Source organism: Meleagris gallopavo, chromosome 2 (genome assembly GCF_905368555.1).
Source record: "Meleagris gallopavo chromosome 2, MGAL_WU_HG_1.1, whole genome shotgun sequence".
In the NCBI taxonomy this organism is placed as follows: Eukaryota; Metazoa; Chordata; class Aves; order Galliformes; family Phasianidae; genus Meleagris; species Meleagris gallopavo.
In genome coordinates this window covers 56,092,290-56,110,207 of record NC_139405.1, presented here as the reverse complement: position 1 = coordinate 56,110,207, position 17,918 = coordinate 56,092,290, and the positions used below count along the sequence as shown (strand labels likewise).

Here is a 17,918-nt window from a genome sequence, read left to right as displayed (position 1 = left end):
TAGTTTCAGATGATTAAAAAAATAAGTGCAATACATCAGTGTAGAGGAACAGTACCTTAAGTATTTATGTAATAAAAAGAGAAATGGGAGACTTGATTGGTACAAAAAGCAGGAAAACTAAGTCTCATACCCTTTTCCGTTGGGTTTTATTAAAGCTTCCTAATTTCTTAATGGAATCGTGCCTGCAAGTAACCAGAAAGAAATACAGGTAGCAATGTCTGGAGTTGAGGATCTGCCTTCAATTTTTTCAGTTCAACTGTAATCATTTTATGCTAGTGTACTACCATTTCTAGTGGTTCATACAAAGAAGCTGTCAAGTGGGATTGAAGTACTGCTTGTTCTTCTAATGTGGATGTAGAGGACGTTAAATGCATGTTAAGGGCATAATAACTGATCATATGATCAATTGTTACAGCTCAGCTGAGGGGAAGTCATTAAGCCATTTTGCGCTCATATCCTAAATTCTCCCTGGCTGCTCCCTGAAACCCAAACTCAGAACATTTATCTACAGAACAACTTCTGTTTTGTAAGCAGTGCATGATTCTTTAGAGCACAATAGCTGCACAAACACCATAAAACCAATCCACCCAAGCAAAGAAATTTTGTTCGTTATGAGGTGAGGCCAGTAAGACAGGAAGCTTAATCAGGCACTGACATGGAAGCAAAGACATGCAACATCACTGACTGGTCAACACAAGAAAGTAGCTATCACTCAGGGATACACTTGCTGTCAACCACTGACCTGGGCTTATTTGAAGTTTTTACGGGAGAGCAGCATATTGCATGTGAGCTTTAAGTATGTGATTGAAGGCTTCCTGGATAATCAAACTGCCATGCACTATCCTGTTTTCCTGACTACAAGGAGGACAATCCAACAGAATGAATGAGGTATTTGAACTACTTTAGTGAGCCTCCTGAAATTAACTCTAGACACGGGAAAGAGCATGATGATCCCTGTAGAAGAAAGACATGGAACTGCTGGAGCAGGCCCAGAGGAGGGTCGCAGAGATAATCAGAGGGTTGGAGCACCTCTCCTATGAAGAAAGACTGAGAGAGCTGGGCTTGTTCAGCCAGGAGAAGAGAAGGCTCTGGGGAGACCGCACAGCTCTGTCAGTATATAACTCACGAGAAAGACTTTTTACCAGGACGTGGAGGGTGAGGATGAGGGACAACGATTTTAAAGTGGAAGAGAGTAGATTTAGGTTGGATATAAGGAAAATAGTTTTCCACCAAGAGATGAGACAGGGAACAAGGTTTTGTTCAGAAAAATTGTGAATTCCTGGAAATGTTCACATCCGGGTTGGATGAGGCTTTGAGCAATCCAGCCTAATGAAGGACATCCCTATCTACAGACTAGATGAATTTTGAAGTCCTTTCCAACCCAATCTCTTCAGAGATTCTGGCAGAACTCTGACCAGATCCCTTCTCATCTCTGCTGCAAATGGAGGTTGTTCTGCAAAAATTATCTTGTCTGGATGAGACCATATATGTGTTCCACCACCAAAATAAACAGTTGTTCAGACAAAATTGTATATGTCTCCACTGGTCATCAGGCTATTTGCAATTGCACAGTGATTTTATAATTACCACTTAAATTTCTAACAATACTACTGTTACAGTCTCATCAAGCTCTACTTGCTTTAAAACCACACCTGTACAAAACCACACTTGAAATGGAAACAAAATAGATTCTGTTTTCATACAGGATGTGACTTTAACACCTCAGTGATCCCACTTACCATTCTACCATCATTACTTGGCAATACTAGTCTTCTTAAGAATATTCACACAAGTCTGTTAGAGATATAAACATGGCAGCAGATGTATTTCTCACGAATGTTTCAGATCATAAAGGGCACGTATCAGAAATCTAGTATCCCTCAAGACTCAACTTATGTTTATGATTTTCTACAGTTACAAAAATTGAAAGGAAAAGTCATACGATAGATGTAATTCAGCTCTGATTTTAACAACATTCAGTGAAGATATCAGCTTACAGAATGCTTGGGATTCATCAGAAATTGGACAAACTTGCTGTCACAGGAGAGGTATCACATGACAGAAGTATCACAGAAGTGATCTCTGCTGGTCGAAGCTGACCTTCAGGGAACGCGTTCTTTATGAATAGATGTCTGTGCTACCTTAACAAACAGAAAATAAGGAGTTGGCAGAAAGCAGTGGTCCTTATGAGAAAGTCTCTGTTAAAGCCAGACAGACTCTCCCTAGCCATATGCAGATTTTGCCTACTGAATTATCATAACATATTTTTAAAATAATCTTCTAGTTTGCAGAGCACATGCTCCTCCAGCTAGGCTGACTTTCAGCATCCACAAACAAGTCAAATACACTATCACTGACCTTGCCAGAAGTAAGCAAGGGTAAATTATGACATTGAACTGACTTTGCAGACATCATTGGGCAAAAGCTTGCCACGTGACCTTTACAAACTGGAGAACTGGGAGGGAGAGAGGGACAGTGGAGAAATATGAATGCTTCAGATGAGTCATAGTGCATTCTGTAACTGCATGGTTACAGTTTGTAAACCAGAAGACCCCTTAAACACTAAAACTGGGCATGCTTTATCAACACCAGACTTTGTTCTGCGTTCTCTATCAAAATGCAACACATTGCTATACTGCTTCTCAACCAACAGCTCCTAACTCCAGGCTTCAGATGTCAGTGGAGATGCAGTAATTATCTACGTAGCTTGCACTCTTGTTCTTCTTTAGAGGATTACAGAGACTTTGGTAGCTCAGTGCAAAAACAAACAAAAAGAATAAGGAGCAAAGTGAAACAAAGGCAATGACCCCCACACAGGAGAAAGACTTGAGAAGAACATGGGGGTAGGAAAAGAAAAAGAAAAAAAAACACAACAAAAACACAGTGAACTATTTAATCTTGCAGAGCTCTTGTCACAGATTCACAAGTCAAATCTTTCCAGCTGAGTAGAAGGGGGTCCTATTATCCTAACCATATATTTCCTACTCTTACAGCTGTGAAATCATCCTTTTAAACGAACACGACCTCTATTCTATTCCCTGCTGGGCACAACCTTTCAAACAAACTGTTTTCCCTCGTCTTGATACACACAAAGTACTAATTCTTTAAAATACAGAAACCAGACAGATTTCCAATAATTCTTCGCCCTCATCTTTACATTTGCAGGAAGTCTGAAATTAACATACTCTAAAGCTTTTTGTTTTACTTATTTTATTCTAATCTTTCCATTTTCTGGATTTTCTCTTGTATAATTCACTGCATGCTCCTTAAACAAAAATAAATAAAATCACAATGTGCACCCAAATGCTCTCATCTTACATGGCATTCCCTAGCATAGTAAAAGAACATGCCCGGCAGAAAAGTTTCTAAGGAGACAGGCCTTTGTTTGCCATTAAGAAATATTTTTTGTTAGCTCATCTGATTTCTGTGCATTACTCTTTCCTTGCCTATCTAGATGCAGTAAATAAGTGACCAACAGGAAGTATTTGAGTAATGCCTTCCTTGAGGATGCAACAAGTTATAGCAGCTTTCATTATGCTACCATAATACCAGTGAGTGCGTGACCTATGAAACCAAGTTCTGGGACTACCGTTCCTTTGACAAATACTGATTAAAATAACTTGATAACAGGTTCTCTATCTGCAAAATCCAGACGTGTTGGAGCTCTATAGACCGTGTCATTTTTATATACCATTCTCCATGCTCCTTTTCTTCATATTTAGAAAGTTAAGGACAGAGCTCAACCATCGGTATATTTATATTTCAAAAATTCCACACAAGGTGTGTAATCTAAGTTTTCTAAACAGATAAAGGCTGACCTGGAATGAAAATCATACTCACTTAGGACCAGATACCAGACAGAGGGACTTTCAAGTCTGAACCATAAATTGTGCTCTAGTAACACAGCAATTTAGCAGCTAAGCAGTGCCAAAGTGCACTACAGGCTTGTTTGTTCTTCTCGTTTAAATGTGAGATTTCCCTAGCTGTTCACAGTTCTGTTTCTCTCCCCAGATAACACAGATTCAAGATCAAAACAGCAGAGCATGGCTTGCAGGCACATGAGTATGTGCAGTGCAGCTGACAACACTGATGCTTAACACAGAACACTACAGCTCATTTAGGCATAGTGGTTCATGTCCCTCAAGTTTCATACTGATGCTCATTGAAAAGTCAGGCAAACTCTGAAAACATGAGGAATAAACAGGTCTAAGAGCCCAATTCTGACTCTCCTACTGCTACCGAGCACTGGATATCAAGTACAGCTTTAACTTTTGCAATCCCAGTGGCTCAGTGTTGCAGTTTCAATAAAAGAAGAAATGCTCCAGGATGGCTCCCAAGATCTCAGCTCATAGGTAACTTCAACAGGCCAGAAAGTAGGCTCCACTCGCCAGATAATATTAAAATTGTTTGTTTCTATAGAAGTATTGGAAATGAAAAATAGAACAAGAATACTTGTTTTTAAAGAACAGCTGAATTTTTTTTTTTTATCCCCCATAGAACAGTCTAGACTTTGGGATCCTTAGCACATCTAACGTGTGTTCCTGACTTAAATTTCCAAGAGACCTTATATTTTTGAGATCTTAAAAATCACCTATCCAACACTCTCTTCCCTCCAAAGCTCTGCCAGTCTATTACTATTACAGACAGCACTGACTGTTCAGTTTACCAGGGGTTCATCCAAGGCAGAATGGATCTACAACTCTTAGCATGCCTTCATCTGCACGGCTGGATCAACAGACAAATAAAATCTGTTCTTTAAGAGAGTGCTAAGCCATCCCAGCTTTTACCTGATATAAATGGTGCTCTCTATTAACACAGAACAGCTCAAAACAAAACCAATATTCACTGTAAGTGACTGCATTATTGGTCTGCTTAACCAGCATAGAACTTTGTCAGCCAATAGCAGTGGATTAAAGAACAAGGAAAGAAGCAAGGATCACGAGTACTAACATAACAGCAGCATCACATGGGTGGCATTATAAAATGCTTGATATTTCATGTATGCTTTTTACCTTGTGTATATATGGCATTTAAAACCACTTCACAAGGAATCAAATCAAATTTATTACTTTTGGCAGGGCTACATAATTCATCTTTGAAGTTGAAAAGTACAGCAGTAACATTTTAATTCCAAGCAATGTTGTTTCCTATAAAAATTCTGTATCATGAAACCTCTAAAGTAGAGTACTGTCTAATTCAGGAAGTTAATCTGTATTCTTCCACAAGTTAAAGGGACAGCTTCTAGCTGGAAGAACCAGTTTCCTTTCAATTAATCTGTATCTCATCTATATCTGTGTAGAACTATTCAGCTTGCATGTTAACAGAAGTGTGAATTAATTTCAAGGGACTTCCCATAATATACCAGTAGTCTGAAACAAAATTCTCTCCCACTTCATTAATCTCGTTCTGAAAACCAGAGAATCTCCACAACTTCAGGCACTGGAATAATGGAGGTAATTCAAATACATTGCTCCATCTCATAAATACTAAGAACTTCTGTACAGAAGTGCAAAAATGAAGCCAACAGCTTGGAAGCAAGATTGTGGATTCAGGGTCAAGATTCCAATTTCTCTCTCCCTCCCCCTCTAAACAAGATCATAAAGGCATGTAATAGACACCTACTCAGCAGGTGAGCAGCTCTGCAGTTCCCTAAGCTTGCAGGCTTCTCCCCATCTGACCTGGAAGTTCCTATGGTTTGTAACCTTCCAACAAAAAAACAAACAGCTCCTGAGCATGGGAACAAAATAGTTAGAAAGTGGCCAAGCACTTAGAGAGGTCTATCCAGGAAACATGCTCACACTCACAGAACCCAGGTCCTCATAAAATCTACCAGAGGAGAATGGACTACAACAGTAAAATTCTGTAGGATCTAGAGGAAAGAAAGTGTGGAATCCAGTTGTGCACCTAATGGTTCCTAAAAAATCATGTGGTTAGACTTTTTGAAGCCTGATCTGGTTTTGAAGCCATGCAGCAGTGTAGATAACATCTGGACTCAGGTCTTGGAAAGGCAGAAGCACCTCTCTATTGCTCACTTAGCCATCTAAACTTCAAAAAGGAGGAATGAACTGCAGGTAACCACTGTAGCATGTCACCTTCTAACTACATCTTGCCAGCTTTCTTTTAGTAAGTCATACTGATCACAAGGAGAAAGGAAACACGGTAGAAGCAAGAAAGTAGATGGAAGAGGCAGGATGAGACTACAGACTTACTGAGCACAAGGTGGTTAATTATGTTCAGTGACAGTGTTCACAATACTCCGGTTTCAACTACTGATCTCACTTCATGGTTTCACCTAACAACAGAAACTTCCATCTCAGTGTCTGTCTGTCTGTCTGTCATCAGCCTGTCTGCCACAGGCTGCCAGCCTGGCTGTTGATGGCCAACTCCCTTACGATGAAAAGGATTCTTTGCATGATTTGAGAAATCAATTTATATTTGCTGTTCATATAAAATAAACCTATGGAAATATAATGGAAAACAGAGAGAAGGGAAAACGACTGAGAAGCTTAACTGCCCAAACTTACCCCTAACCTGAACATCTCAGTTAGGTGGCTAAAATATCAGGTGGGATGAATCTAAGCACGGGTATATTAACACTTGCATAATCTTATTTACATATCTAATATGTACTTCCAAGGGCAAGCTGCATGGCCACAGCTTCTACCCCTGATAAGCAATGAAAGCTCCAGCAAATATTTCATGCAATCTTTGCTCAGCAAACACTCCAACCCACAATCTTAAGGTGCCACATAACTGACCAGGACAAACTTGGCTTATTTCCAGCGGCCATCTTACTAACTATTCATTCATTCTGTGATACAGCACTTCTCCCAGACACATCACACTTAACCACACATCTGAAGGACTCAGCCTGCTGCGTGGTATGCCACAAACCTGTCAACTGGGCAGCTGAGGTCAAAGAGCTCATTACCATGAATGAACCTGCGAAACTAATCCAGAACACAGACACTGAAGTTTTATATTAACACGCATAAATTCAACTTACAGCATTGTGTGATCTTCTGGATGTTAGAAGTTATGCGCTGGGCTAGTTGATTAGGATCCACCAAGCCGGCACTGTACGACATGGCTGGACAGATTTGCTGTCAAAGTCATCCACGATGGGAATGGTCTCCACCTATTAAAGACACCTAAACCCCCCCACAAAGAAAACAGAATTATGTCCTGGTCATTGGCTTACAGAAGTCTTCATCATCATAAAAAAAAATATACAAGGAAAGATTTTAAAAACCCTTCACATACTACCGTTTACTCTCTTCTACAACAGAGTATTTCAAAGAAGAGTTCAAGTATAAAGAAAGTATTAAATAAGAATGTGACAATACAATAACTCATTATTAGGTTTATTAATAAGTATAGGTTAAAATCTGCAATTACACTACAGCAGCTACATCACAGAAACGACTACCTTTGTTAAAGCTCTAACATTTTCCACAGTAAAAAAAAAAAAAAAGTATGCATTCTCATTACAGAAAGTGTTGAACATTTATTCTGTGACTACCAAATCCTCTAATGAATTATGCCCACAACCAATTGTAGGGCTATTTCCAAACCATGTATCACTTATATTACCGATAGAACCTAGCATATTAAATTGCTGGGAAAAACAGTGACACTTTCTCATATGGTATCGGAATGAAAGAGGCACCTTACATCCTCCAAATACCAATGATTTTTAACTGCAGTTTCAACTGAATTCTGTGAACTACCATTTTATACTGCTTCAGCTGGTATATTTCTAAACATAAATTCATTTCTCTACAACTTGGGTATATGAATGAGTTTGTAGATGTGTTTTTTTTTTTTTTTTCTTTTGCACCTAGAACTATCATATCTTATTTTAAGAGGCCAAAATTGCCAAAATTCAGTAACACAAATATGCTCGCAAATGCACTTGCTCTGAAAGAACACATACATAATTATAAAGTATATAGTAACTATTGGAAATGTCTTAGTTTACTTTCCATCATCACAGAGCAACTTCCAGTCCAAGTTCAAAGATATCCAAATTAACATGACATAGCTATGGATACATGTGCAAATGAAAACTGGTAACGCGTCTGTTCTGCAGTGAGAATGCAGACAAATCGAGTATACGTGCATCCCACACAATGCCACGATTTCCATGCTTAGTTTTATCTCATCCTTTGCAATCCCCTGCACTTCACATTAAAGGGTTCAATGTTTTAACATCACCAGTTCCCCCATTTCCAATGTTTGACCCAAACTGTGCGATGTTCTCTTTTCCTAGGCCACTCAATAAGAGATACTGCTAAATCCTGTTCGGAGGCACCAGGCCTTGAAGTGCCTCCCAGTAAATAAACAATCTGATGGCAGATGAGGAGACACATATTTGCATTCTTCAGCTTGCTTCACAATCACTGGCAGGTCATTCTGCCTCTCTGCAATATACTTCCTATCTTAGTCTGTTGCACATGCAGATGCAAGTTATTTTGGGTCACAGATGAAATCCTGAAGTCAGACAGCTTAAATCCCACTTCGCTGGATCAAGGTTAGCACAACAATCCTTGATCTCTTTGGAAAGTCTAGGCAATATTGCACTGAACTGGTATTTTCAATGTAAAATTTACATTAAGTAAATGGCTCCACAGCTTACAAAAGAAATTGCGTCATTTTAGTGGGAAATACAATCACAGGCATAAAATGAAAAGATTTCAGTTTAAAAAACAGAAGAATACTCAAAACTGTTGACACTGCTTTTTCCTTTCAGATGTTATTTCTAAACATGTCAGTATCATGCCAGCACTGGCTAAAAATACTTTTTAGTTAAATATTATATTTAATGTTAGAAGTTAAACATTAAAATGCAGTTGCTGAGCGGAAGAGCCAGCAAGAAACCAATCATCTCGGGTAAAAGGCTGCAGAACTGAAACAGTCCTTCACGCTGTTTTTTCCCTTTGCATTTGTATTCACTCACAGCTGCACATAACACTTTTTTTTTTTTTCAAGCATTTAAGTGTTCACAAAAGCAAAGTGCTTGACTTTCTTGTTGTCCTGGAACTTAATACAGCTGACTTTCAGATATCTTTAAACAAGTTGCACTGCACTTCAATGAGGAAGCTGCCTCAAATGTACTGGTTGTATAATAGACAAAACTTTGAGCTTTTCAACTTTCTAGCTATATAGCTGGGCAGCCAAACATAATAGATAATGAGAAGATGTTCAGATGATAAAATCGCAAAGTTCACATGCTATACTCTAGCACATGTGGTCTTCTGTAATGAGTTAACCTCACCCTATCAACAGAAGGCAAGAAGAGAATAATTTCAGCTGTGATCGTATCACACTGCAGAGTGCTGAGTCTATAACACACTCGTAACTGAAGGTACAACAGTCAGCACTGCTGCAGAAATCATTTAGTCCCCATTCTAAGAACACTCCAAAAAGATAAAAGCTGATGCGATTCATGAGCATTTCCTAAATTGAACTTTTTATTTGGAAAGTTTTCAGCTTCTAGACATCACCAAACAGCTTCTGTATTAGACATACAACATCAGGTGCCAAGAAAATCTTTCTAACGGTGTAACTGTGTACATAGTTAAAATGCTAACTTTTTTTTTTTTTTTTCAATTTCTGAAGTTGCTTCTTTGGGAAGTTCACTTGGTTGTTTAAAGAATTAAAGTGAAATGAAGGAGTGTGGTTTTGGCAAGGAACAACATACTTCTTTTAATTAGAACTTAAACTTCTTTTAATTACAGTCAAGTCATAGGATAGCAATGTAAATTCATAGCTGCCTTATCCCATACAAATTCTTCCATCAGCTATGATATTCCAGAGCACATTGATAGCACAAATTGGTGCAGGGTTAAGTTCCGGTCTCTGACTAGTCCAGGTAACAGACTGGAAAGAGGGGTAAGCAGTCAGCCATCAGCTTTCATCAATTCCCAATCACAGAGCAGCCCAAAGAAAAGGAAATTTTTGTATCTGAAACAAGCGAAAGACCAACCCACTCTCTCCGACAACAACAAAAACACACACATACAAAAAAAAGAAAACCAAAAAGGGAAGTACGAGTTTCTTCCTCATTCTAGTTAAATCAGCTCTGATGTCTAAAGAGAATGAGCACTCCAGATGTACACCCTTCACTTGTCAGCCTGGAGTCACTTGCTCTCTGAAAATCTAGACAGCTGCACCCTGGAAGCCAAGGGGAGCTCTGCTAAGAGCAAGGTCAGGCAACCAGCCACTGGGGAACAAAACAGACGTGCACCAAGCATTTCCTTTCAGACAAAGCCAACAGGAGCATTCATTAAGACCCCACATTTCCATAGAAATTATCCCTTTTCAGTTCCACAGTATTTAACTTCTCCATCATGCAACACTTTGACATTACTGCCTGCATGACTTTTTAAATGGGAACTAATGATGATATGCTGCAGTTTGAGGAAGTACGTTTTGCATTCAAACTAGAACAGATCTGCATTTGTAGTAGCACTCAGTTCTTCTCAAAGTTTCAGCCTGGTGCAAGCTTTTGATTTTAACTCTCATCTTCTGCTTGCCAACATGGTTTGAGACTGAGACCACATCTAGAGGTAACTCAGCTTGTCAAATTACTGAAAAAGGTCCACCAAAGAACTGAGTCTATTGACAGGAGGGGGAAAAAAAAAAAAAAAAAAGAAAAAAAAAAAGAGCACATAATACTTGCATGAAGCCAGATCTCTCTGTACATATAGAAAATCTAAAGAACTCAAGAGATCAATATGCATTTTTCCTAACTTCTCTATTAATGAATTACTGTCCATCACAGTCACTCTGATATCCTAAGTAAATAAGGAACTTCAGTTTCAACTTGCTTTCTTGCTTTCCTTCATCAAGCATGGAAACAATTTGCTTTTCCCTTGGCTGTTTCCAGTAAGGTTGCTGCTGACTGCAGAGGCCAGTTTCCGCTGACCAGACAAGGCCGTGGAACTCTACAACCAAGCAGCTCTCTGATGCCATCCCTGAAAGCTCCCTTGAGACAAAAAGATGAGATGTGACAACACAGCATGGCCTGGATCTCAGCAGCCATCATCTAACTACATTGCAGGTGCTGGTCGGTTACAGTTAACAGACATCTAATCCATTTGGTATTTTCTCATTGAGACATTCTATGATTTTTTCCTTCTCCTATAAAAACTGCCAATACACAACATCAAGACAAAGAACACTTAAGTAAGAATTTTACTATTTAAGGAATATTTATATGAATCCTCAGCTTTTGGTAAGCAAAAATTATATACTGCATTCCAGAGAAATGCTTGAAAATTTAAATCTGATTGGAATTAGGATTTTGTGCCTTTAAATATCCAGAGACAAGTCATGTGGTTTTCTTGGACATGCTTTTTTTTTTTTTTAAATAAAGCTTCTTCAAAACAATTTCTAAATATGACCTCCTTTGTAATATAATCTCTGCCATATATATATGTATATATATCCTTCAAATAGGGTAAAAACACAATCAAAAATGACGATGTAAGTATTAGAAAGATTCTACTCTCATTCCCCCCAAAAAACATCAGCCAGCCACAATACTAACTATTGAAGATTTGCATCACAATGATTAGTAAGATTTCTGCAAGTTGACATTGCTCTGTCCGCCTCATCTGAGTAGGTTTTGCCAACCAGCTTCTGAGATGAGACAAGGTGTCAAAGTGCTTTTACAGAGTGGCTCCAGCTCCCATTCTAAGGCAGCTCAAAACAAATCATCAGACATCAGCTGTTGCTCACCTTAGCAGCAAGTAATAAAATTAAACTTTAAGAAATCAAAGCTTCTGGAACAAGGGAGAGTCTGCACACCATAAGGTAACTACTTCTCTGCTACTGCACCAAAGACATTATCACAACTGACTCATACAGGCAAGAATTAAATCTGCCACTGTTTTCTCCAGTGGGGTGGGGGAGGTAAGTTTTGTTTGGTTATATCCTTTCTCCCCCAGTTTAATTAAGGCCAAAACATATTACGAATAACACCATACTTTCCACTTCTGTGCTTTACAGCTCCAGATGGGCTGGAACCCTGATCTGCAAAGGCACTCCATGGGCTTCTATAATACAGAAACAACTATGGGGCATAACAGACACGCGAACAGAACAGCAACATGATTTCCTCCCTGCCTGTTTAAAAGAAATGAAATTTAAACTATTCCAATTTTTTTTTTTTTAATTATTTTTTTTCAAATCAGCTTCAGGTAAAACTAAGCCTAAATCCAAAGTGGGAAGAAATCAAGCAAAGTTTATTTTAAAACTTTATTTGCTCTAATGCAGGAACACTAAGAAGAAATCAAAAGGTAATTTTCTATTCCACTCTGCCCAATCGCCTTGGCCTTGCCTCATTAGTTGTGTTGAAGTGCATCAAAACTGAACTTACATCACACAAAGACTAGATGATTTTTTAAGAAGAAATAAGAATTGTTAAGACTGTGTAACTGGTCAGTGTCATCTCCTTAGAAAAGATTTCTCAACAAAGATGTAACTTGAACATTACATTCGCAGTTATGCATTAGAAGTGCTCAGTATGTAAAACTGAACTGTGGAAATATGAAATGTGATTAGGCCTAACGGACAACCAATGCTCCCTCAACACACATGGCTAACAAGGAATATACTTATCGCTATCCAACTCATTCTCACTGATAATTACATTAAGCAACAGTAGAATGTGCCTTTTGCAAGCCTAACAACACAGGTTTTCAAGGAAATGCCTTCACAAAGAGAACCATGCCTCCGAGTAAGAAACAGGAGATGAACATTGGGAACCGGCCCATCAGAATATGGCAATGACAATGACTAAATTACAGGTCTTCATTTTTCCAGAGCTTCTCTTTGGTGTAAGCCATCAAGATAAGTATTACTATTTTTTTTTTTTTTTTTTGTACAGGGGTACAAAAGATGCCTATTCCAAAGGAACAGAAATACAACAGCTCAACAGAGCACCCAGCACCAGTTTCCTCTAATTTTAAGAAATTTCAACTTTTTACGTTCCTCCTTTCTATTAACAGCATTCATGTGAAACCCCAGGCTCACAGCAAGAGGCCTGCAGGGCAACACCACTCCCAGCTTCTGCTTTGCCCCTTCCTCGGAGAAAGTCAGAATACACGGGCACATGAGCTGCGGCATTAAGTACCTCCCGATTTTAGCGTTAAGCTCTGATGAAGACAAACGCAGTGCCTCGCGTTTCACGCCTGGCAGAGCCAAACCCTCCACTTCCCCCACAGCTTCACCGAGCGCCCACTTCTCAGGCAGCAGCAAGTCACTCCACAGGAAAGGCAGCGATAACGCCGGGCCCCAAGCCCAGGCTCTATTTGCACAGGCGATTTGCAGCCTCCCTTCCCGCAGCCAGCACACCTCGCTCCCCTCACACCTCCAACACCACGAGCGCTCTGAATGCAGCGCAGCTCAACTCCCTGCGCTCAAACTGCACTTAAGCCGCCACAGCACACCGGCTCGAGGCCTCGGAGCAGCACGGCAGCGCCCGGCAGAAAGCCAGGGGGATGTCACGGCGGGAGAGGCACGACCGGCAGCACCCTGCCACCCCGGGGCCGGGCAGCCTCCACCCGACCGCGGGGCACCCCCGGCAGCACCGCTCCCCCGGCACGGCTCCCCCGCCTTCAGCTGCCCAGCTCAGCCTTAGGCCCCGCCGAGGCCCTACCGTGCCGCCTTCTGACAGCCCCTGTTCGGCCACCGCCCCGCCCGCCCCATCCCTCGGAGGCCACCCGAGCGTGGAAGCGGGAAAGAAGCGGTCGCCCCGATCCGCTCCCGCCGCCCTTACCCGGCTCCGGGGTACCTCCTCACACCGGACGCGGCGGTGCCGATGACAGGGAGGCCGGCTTTCCGAGGGAGGGCCGGGGCCTGGCCGCCCGGCACCGCCCCGTCCTGTCATGGGGCGGGGGCCGCGCCGTGACGGCGGAGGCGTGGGGAGGAGGGGCCGCGAGGCTGGGCCGGGCCGGGCGGGGGAGGGCTGCGGAGCCCAGAGCCACGGACGGAGGGCGCTGTCGGGTGGGAGGGCTCGGGGTGGGGCGGGTGTGGGCTTCGAGCCGCGGCCTCCAGTCGGCGGCGAGGTTTCAGGGGGTCGTTAAGGTTAGAAAGATCGGAAAGACCGCTGTGATCATCTGGTGCGACCGTCAGCCCACCGCCTTCGTACCGCCAAACCGCTTCACGCAGTGCCACATCCATGTGGTTCTTGAACGCATCCAGAGACGGTGATTCAACCACCTCCCTGGGAAGCCTGTTCCAATGTATCACCACTCTTTCTAAGAAATATTTCCTTATATCCAACCTAAGCTTCCTCCACAACTTAAATACACTGAAATACAATGAAATACAGTGCCATTATATGAATGTCCTTTTTGACCTTCTGTTTTGGTCATCATCTCTAAATGGAAGTAGAAACTTCTAAGTAAATTGAAGGAATGGGAGATTATAAACATATTTAAAGATGTCTGGTGAAATATCTGGAACAAAAGTTGCATGAGGAGTGGCTGAGAGAACTGAGACTGTTTAGTCTGGTGAAGAGGATGCTCAGAGGCAATCCTGTCACTCCCTACAACAACCTGAAAGAAGATTGTAGCAAGGTGGGAGTCAGTCACTTCTCTCCCTTAACAGCAGTAGGATGAGAAGTGATGGCCTTAAGTTGTACCAGGTGAAGTTCAAGTTGGATATTAGGAAACATTTCTTCTCAGAAAGAGTGGTGAGGTGTTGGAACAGGCTGCCCAGGGAGGGGTGGAGTCCCCATCCCCGGAGGTGTTCAAGAAACACATGGATGTGGCATTTAGGGGCATAATTTAGTGGGCATGGTAGAGATGAGTTGAAGGTTGGACTACATGACCTTACTGTTTCTTTCTAACCTTATTGATTCTGTGATTGTATGCCTAAAAACCACTGGTGAAGGGGGAGGCAGAGCTAGCAGTTGGACATGGGGGGACCTGGTCTCTCCTAACCCAGTTACTTGGGAGCATGGGATAGATGAACTTCTAAGGCCTTCTTCACAGCAGCTGCAAATGCTCCTGAATCCTGCTCCATTTTTAAAAGGGAAAAATCACAGGATCATGTGTTCCCCAGTGCCTTGCAGGCTGGGATGCTTAACTTCTGAGATTAAATTAAATACTGCAGAGTAAACCCTGTTTATGGGTGGCTGGGAATGCTGTCTCTTCTGCAACACCCAGCCTGGACAAAGGAAGTTGGGAAGAGTGATCGTCTTCCCCTTGAGTTGCCTCACAGGCAGGAGTGTTTATTTTTGCTCTGTCATGGATCTTGGTCATTGCTATGATTTGAAAATGACTAGAGTAGAGGAAACTCTCATAACGTGGTAACCAAATAGCTCTAGTAGAAAAATCCAAGAAAACTCAAACACAATGCAGTGAAGTAAAAAGCCTAAAGATTAACCATTACGTAGATGATTTTTATATTTTTCAAAGCATGCTCAAATGAGAGAGGACTTTTGTGGTTTAATTTAGCAGGCAGCTCAGCACCACACAGCCTTTTGCTTATTCCCTTCCTCCTCGTAGTGGTATGGGGGAGAGAACTGGAAAAAGAGAAAAGTAGAACTCATGGGTTGAAATAAAAACTATTTATCAAAGCAGAAAAGGAAGAGATAAATAAAATATATAATTACAATGTAAGTGATGTACAGTGAAATTGGTTCACCATCCACCCGCTGATGCCCAGCTAGTCCCCAAGTAGTGGCAGCCCCCTTGTCCAACTCCTCTCAGTTTTGTAGTTTTTTCACATGATGTCTGTTGTATGGTATGGAATTTCTCTTTGAACAGTTTAGGTCAGCTGCCTTGGTTCTGTCCCCTCCCAGCTCCCTGTGCCCCCAGCCCCTTTGCTGGCAGAACAGTACGAGAGGCTGAAAAACTGAAACATTACTGTCTCTGTACAGAACTGCCCAGCAACAATTGAAACATCGCTGTGTTGGGTTTTTTTCTCCTAAATCCATAACACAACATCATATAAAACACTGAAGAAAATCAAATCTGTCCCAATCAGGACAACAACATAGCCTTCAAAACTGGCATAGCTACATAAATTTATATTAATAGATGCTTGGAGATATCCAGCCTTACATTTATAAATTAAAGTTGTTAAGAAAAAGCATTCTGATATGCCTATTTTCTAACTTGATATGGGAATGTTTACCTCTTTATTCTAAATTTAGTATGTTATTTAGATTAGCAATGATCTTAATGCAGCTACGTGCATGGGAAAATTTTCCTTCCACCGTTGAACAGTGGAGTTAATCCAGGATTATCCCACTAGATGGTGCACTAATGAGAGGTTAATGCACTTCCTTTCTGTATTAAGGCCTTGCCTTGATTTTTACATCCAAGTTTTGATTATAAAATCTTTGACTGAGCAAAGCCACTCATACTTTTAGGAGCCTCAGCTAGGCTCACTGTCAGTTTTCCCTCAGAAAACAATGATTTCAAATAAGTACTTCCAATTTAAAAGTAAAAGAAAGAAATGCCCTGTTATTCTTCCCGTTATTGCCCCCATTACTCTTACTGAGTACTTTATCTGCAGATTGCCACTTTTTTTTTAGCTTGCAGATAACACATTCATCGATCAGTATTCATTCTCACTCTTTGGAAATAGGTTAGCTGAATGATCGTCTAGAGACACTGGGTGTTCTATGGACAAAATGCTTGTTCTCACATGCTGTTAGCTCATTTAGCATCTACCTTTCATTGTTAAATATCTAGAAAAGCTTGTGATATTATTCTTTAATGTAACTGGTTCCTACAAATATCTTACAGCCCGGAAAGGAAACTGGATTATTAAACAAATTTTTCATTAAAATGTTGTCTTACTATGAAAATATTTAAATAGCCTCTTTAATATAGTAATCTAAGTAAGATGCAGTTAAGACAAGAGCCAGAGAGTCCAATTTTTGATCAGGTTCTCCTAAGAGCACAAAATATCCTTAAAACAGCACTAGGAAAATGTGCTTTGTTTTACAGTTAAAAGAGCAGTGTTATTTCGGTTTTTTCATTATTTCCTTTCTAATAAATAATACTGTTTTTGATCATTTGTAATATATGGGCAGGAGTTCTAAAGAAGCTGCCTTTAAGTGTAGTATTCAGAGATGCTGGAAAGGAGCGCTGCTAGAAAATTTAATCTATAAATTCATGCCATCAGCATATTTCTAAACCTCATCTGTGTTACTTAGGAATTGAGCTCTGAACCATATGATCATCCAATTGCAGACTACATTACACAAAATGGGGAAAGCTCTGGAAAAAGAAAAGGAGAAATATTGAGACTGTGGTATGTGTAGATTTGGCAGAGAGAGTACTCTGGATATTCAGCAGATATCACTTAAGATACTCTGGATATTCATTGACTCTGAAAATCAGCATTTTATATCTCTGCTATTGTATGTAAAATTGAACTAATGGAGTATCACTTCAAAAACATTCTGTTTATATTCCCTGTGGTATCTGATATTTGAAAGAGTTCGAAATTAGACCAAGACCAACACTGTGTGATTTGGAAATGAAATTCTTTCCTGCTCTCCCAGTGCCTGAGCCAATGCTCTGCTCCACCTTCCTGACTCCTTCCCGGAGTCTTCTTGCTTTGCAGGCCCAACCTACGAGCACATGTAGCCAGCAAGGCGTTGTCCCTGAGTGCGGATGATGAGTACATGGTGGCACAGGCATTGGAGTTGCTGGTGAAACCGGGGCTGGGCAGTCACTCCTAACCAGCTCTGCATGCCTGTGTGATGCATAACAGCACAATAATGCAGAAATCCATCCCTATCCTCATACTCCTTACAAGTGTCTTCTCTCCCAGGCATGAGTGGTGCGTAATTTACCTTATGGGCAAATCTCATTCTTGGCTATTGCATTTCACTTGTGCACCATTGACATTAGATATGGAGAGCCATGCTGCCCGTATTTGCTACA

At 40.9% G+C, this 17,918-nt stretch overlaps 1 protein-coding gene across 1 annotated transcript in view; it reads right to left on the bottom strand.

Annotated features, from left to right (window-relative positions):
* The window catches only part of STX7 (syntaxin 7), a 32,075-nt gene extending 18,133 nt beyond the window's left edge, over positions 1-13,942 (bottom strand). The window contains exons 1-2 of the mRNA XM_085217281.1: positions 13,787-13,942; positions 7,007-7,151 (exon numbers count right to left, since the gene is read on the bottom strand). Coding sequence (XP_085073407.1) covers positions 7,007-7,088 — 82 coding nt within the window. The 5' untranslated portion in view covers positions 7,089-7,151; positions 13,787-13,942. The remainder of the gene's footprint in view (positions 1-7,006; positions 7,152-13,786) is intronic.
* Between the last annotated feature and the right edge of the window lie 3,976 nt (positions 13,943-17,918).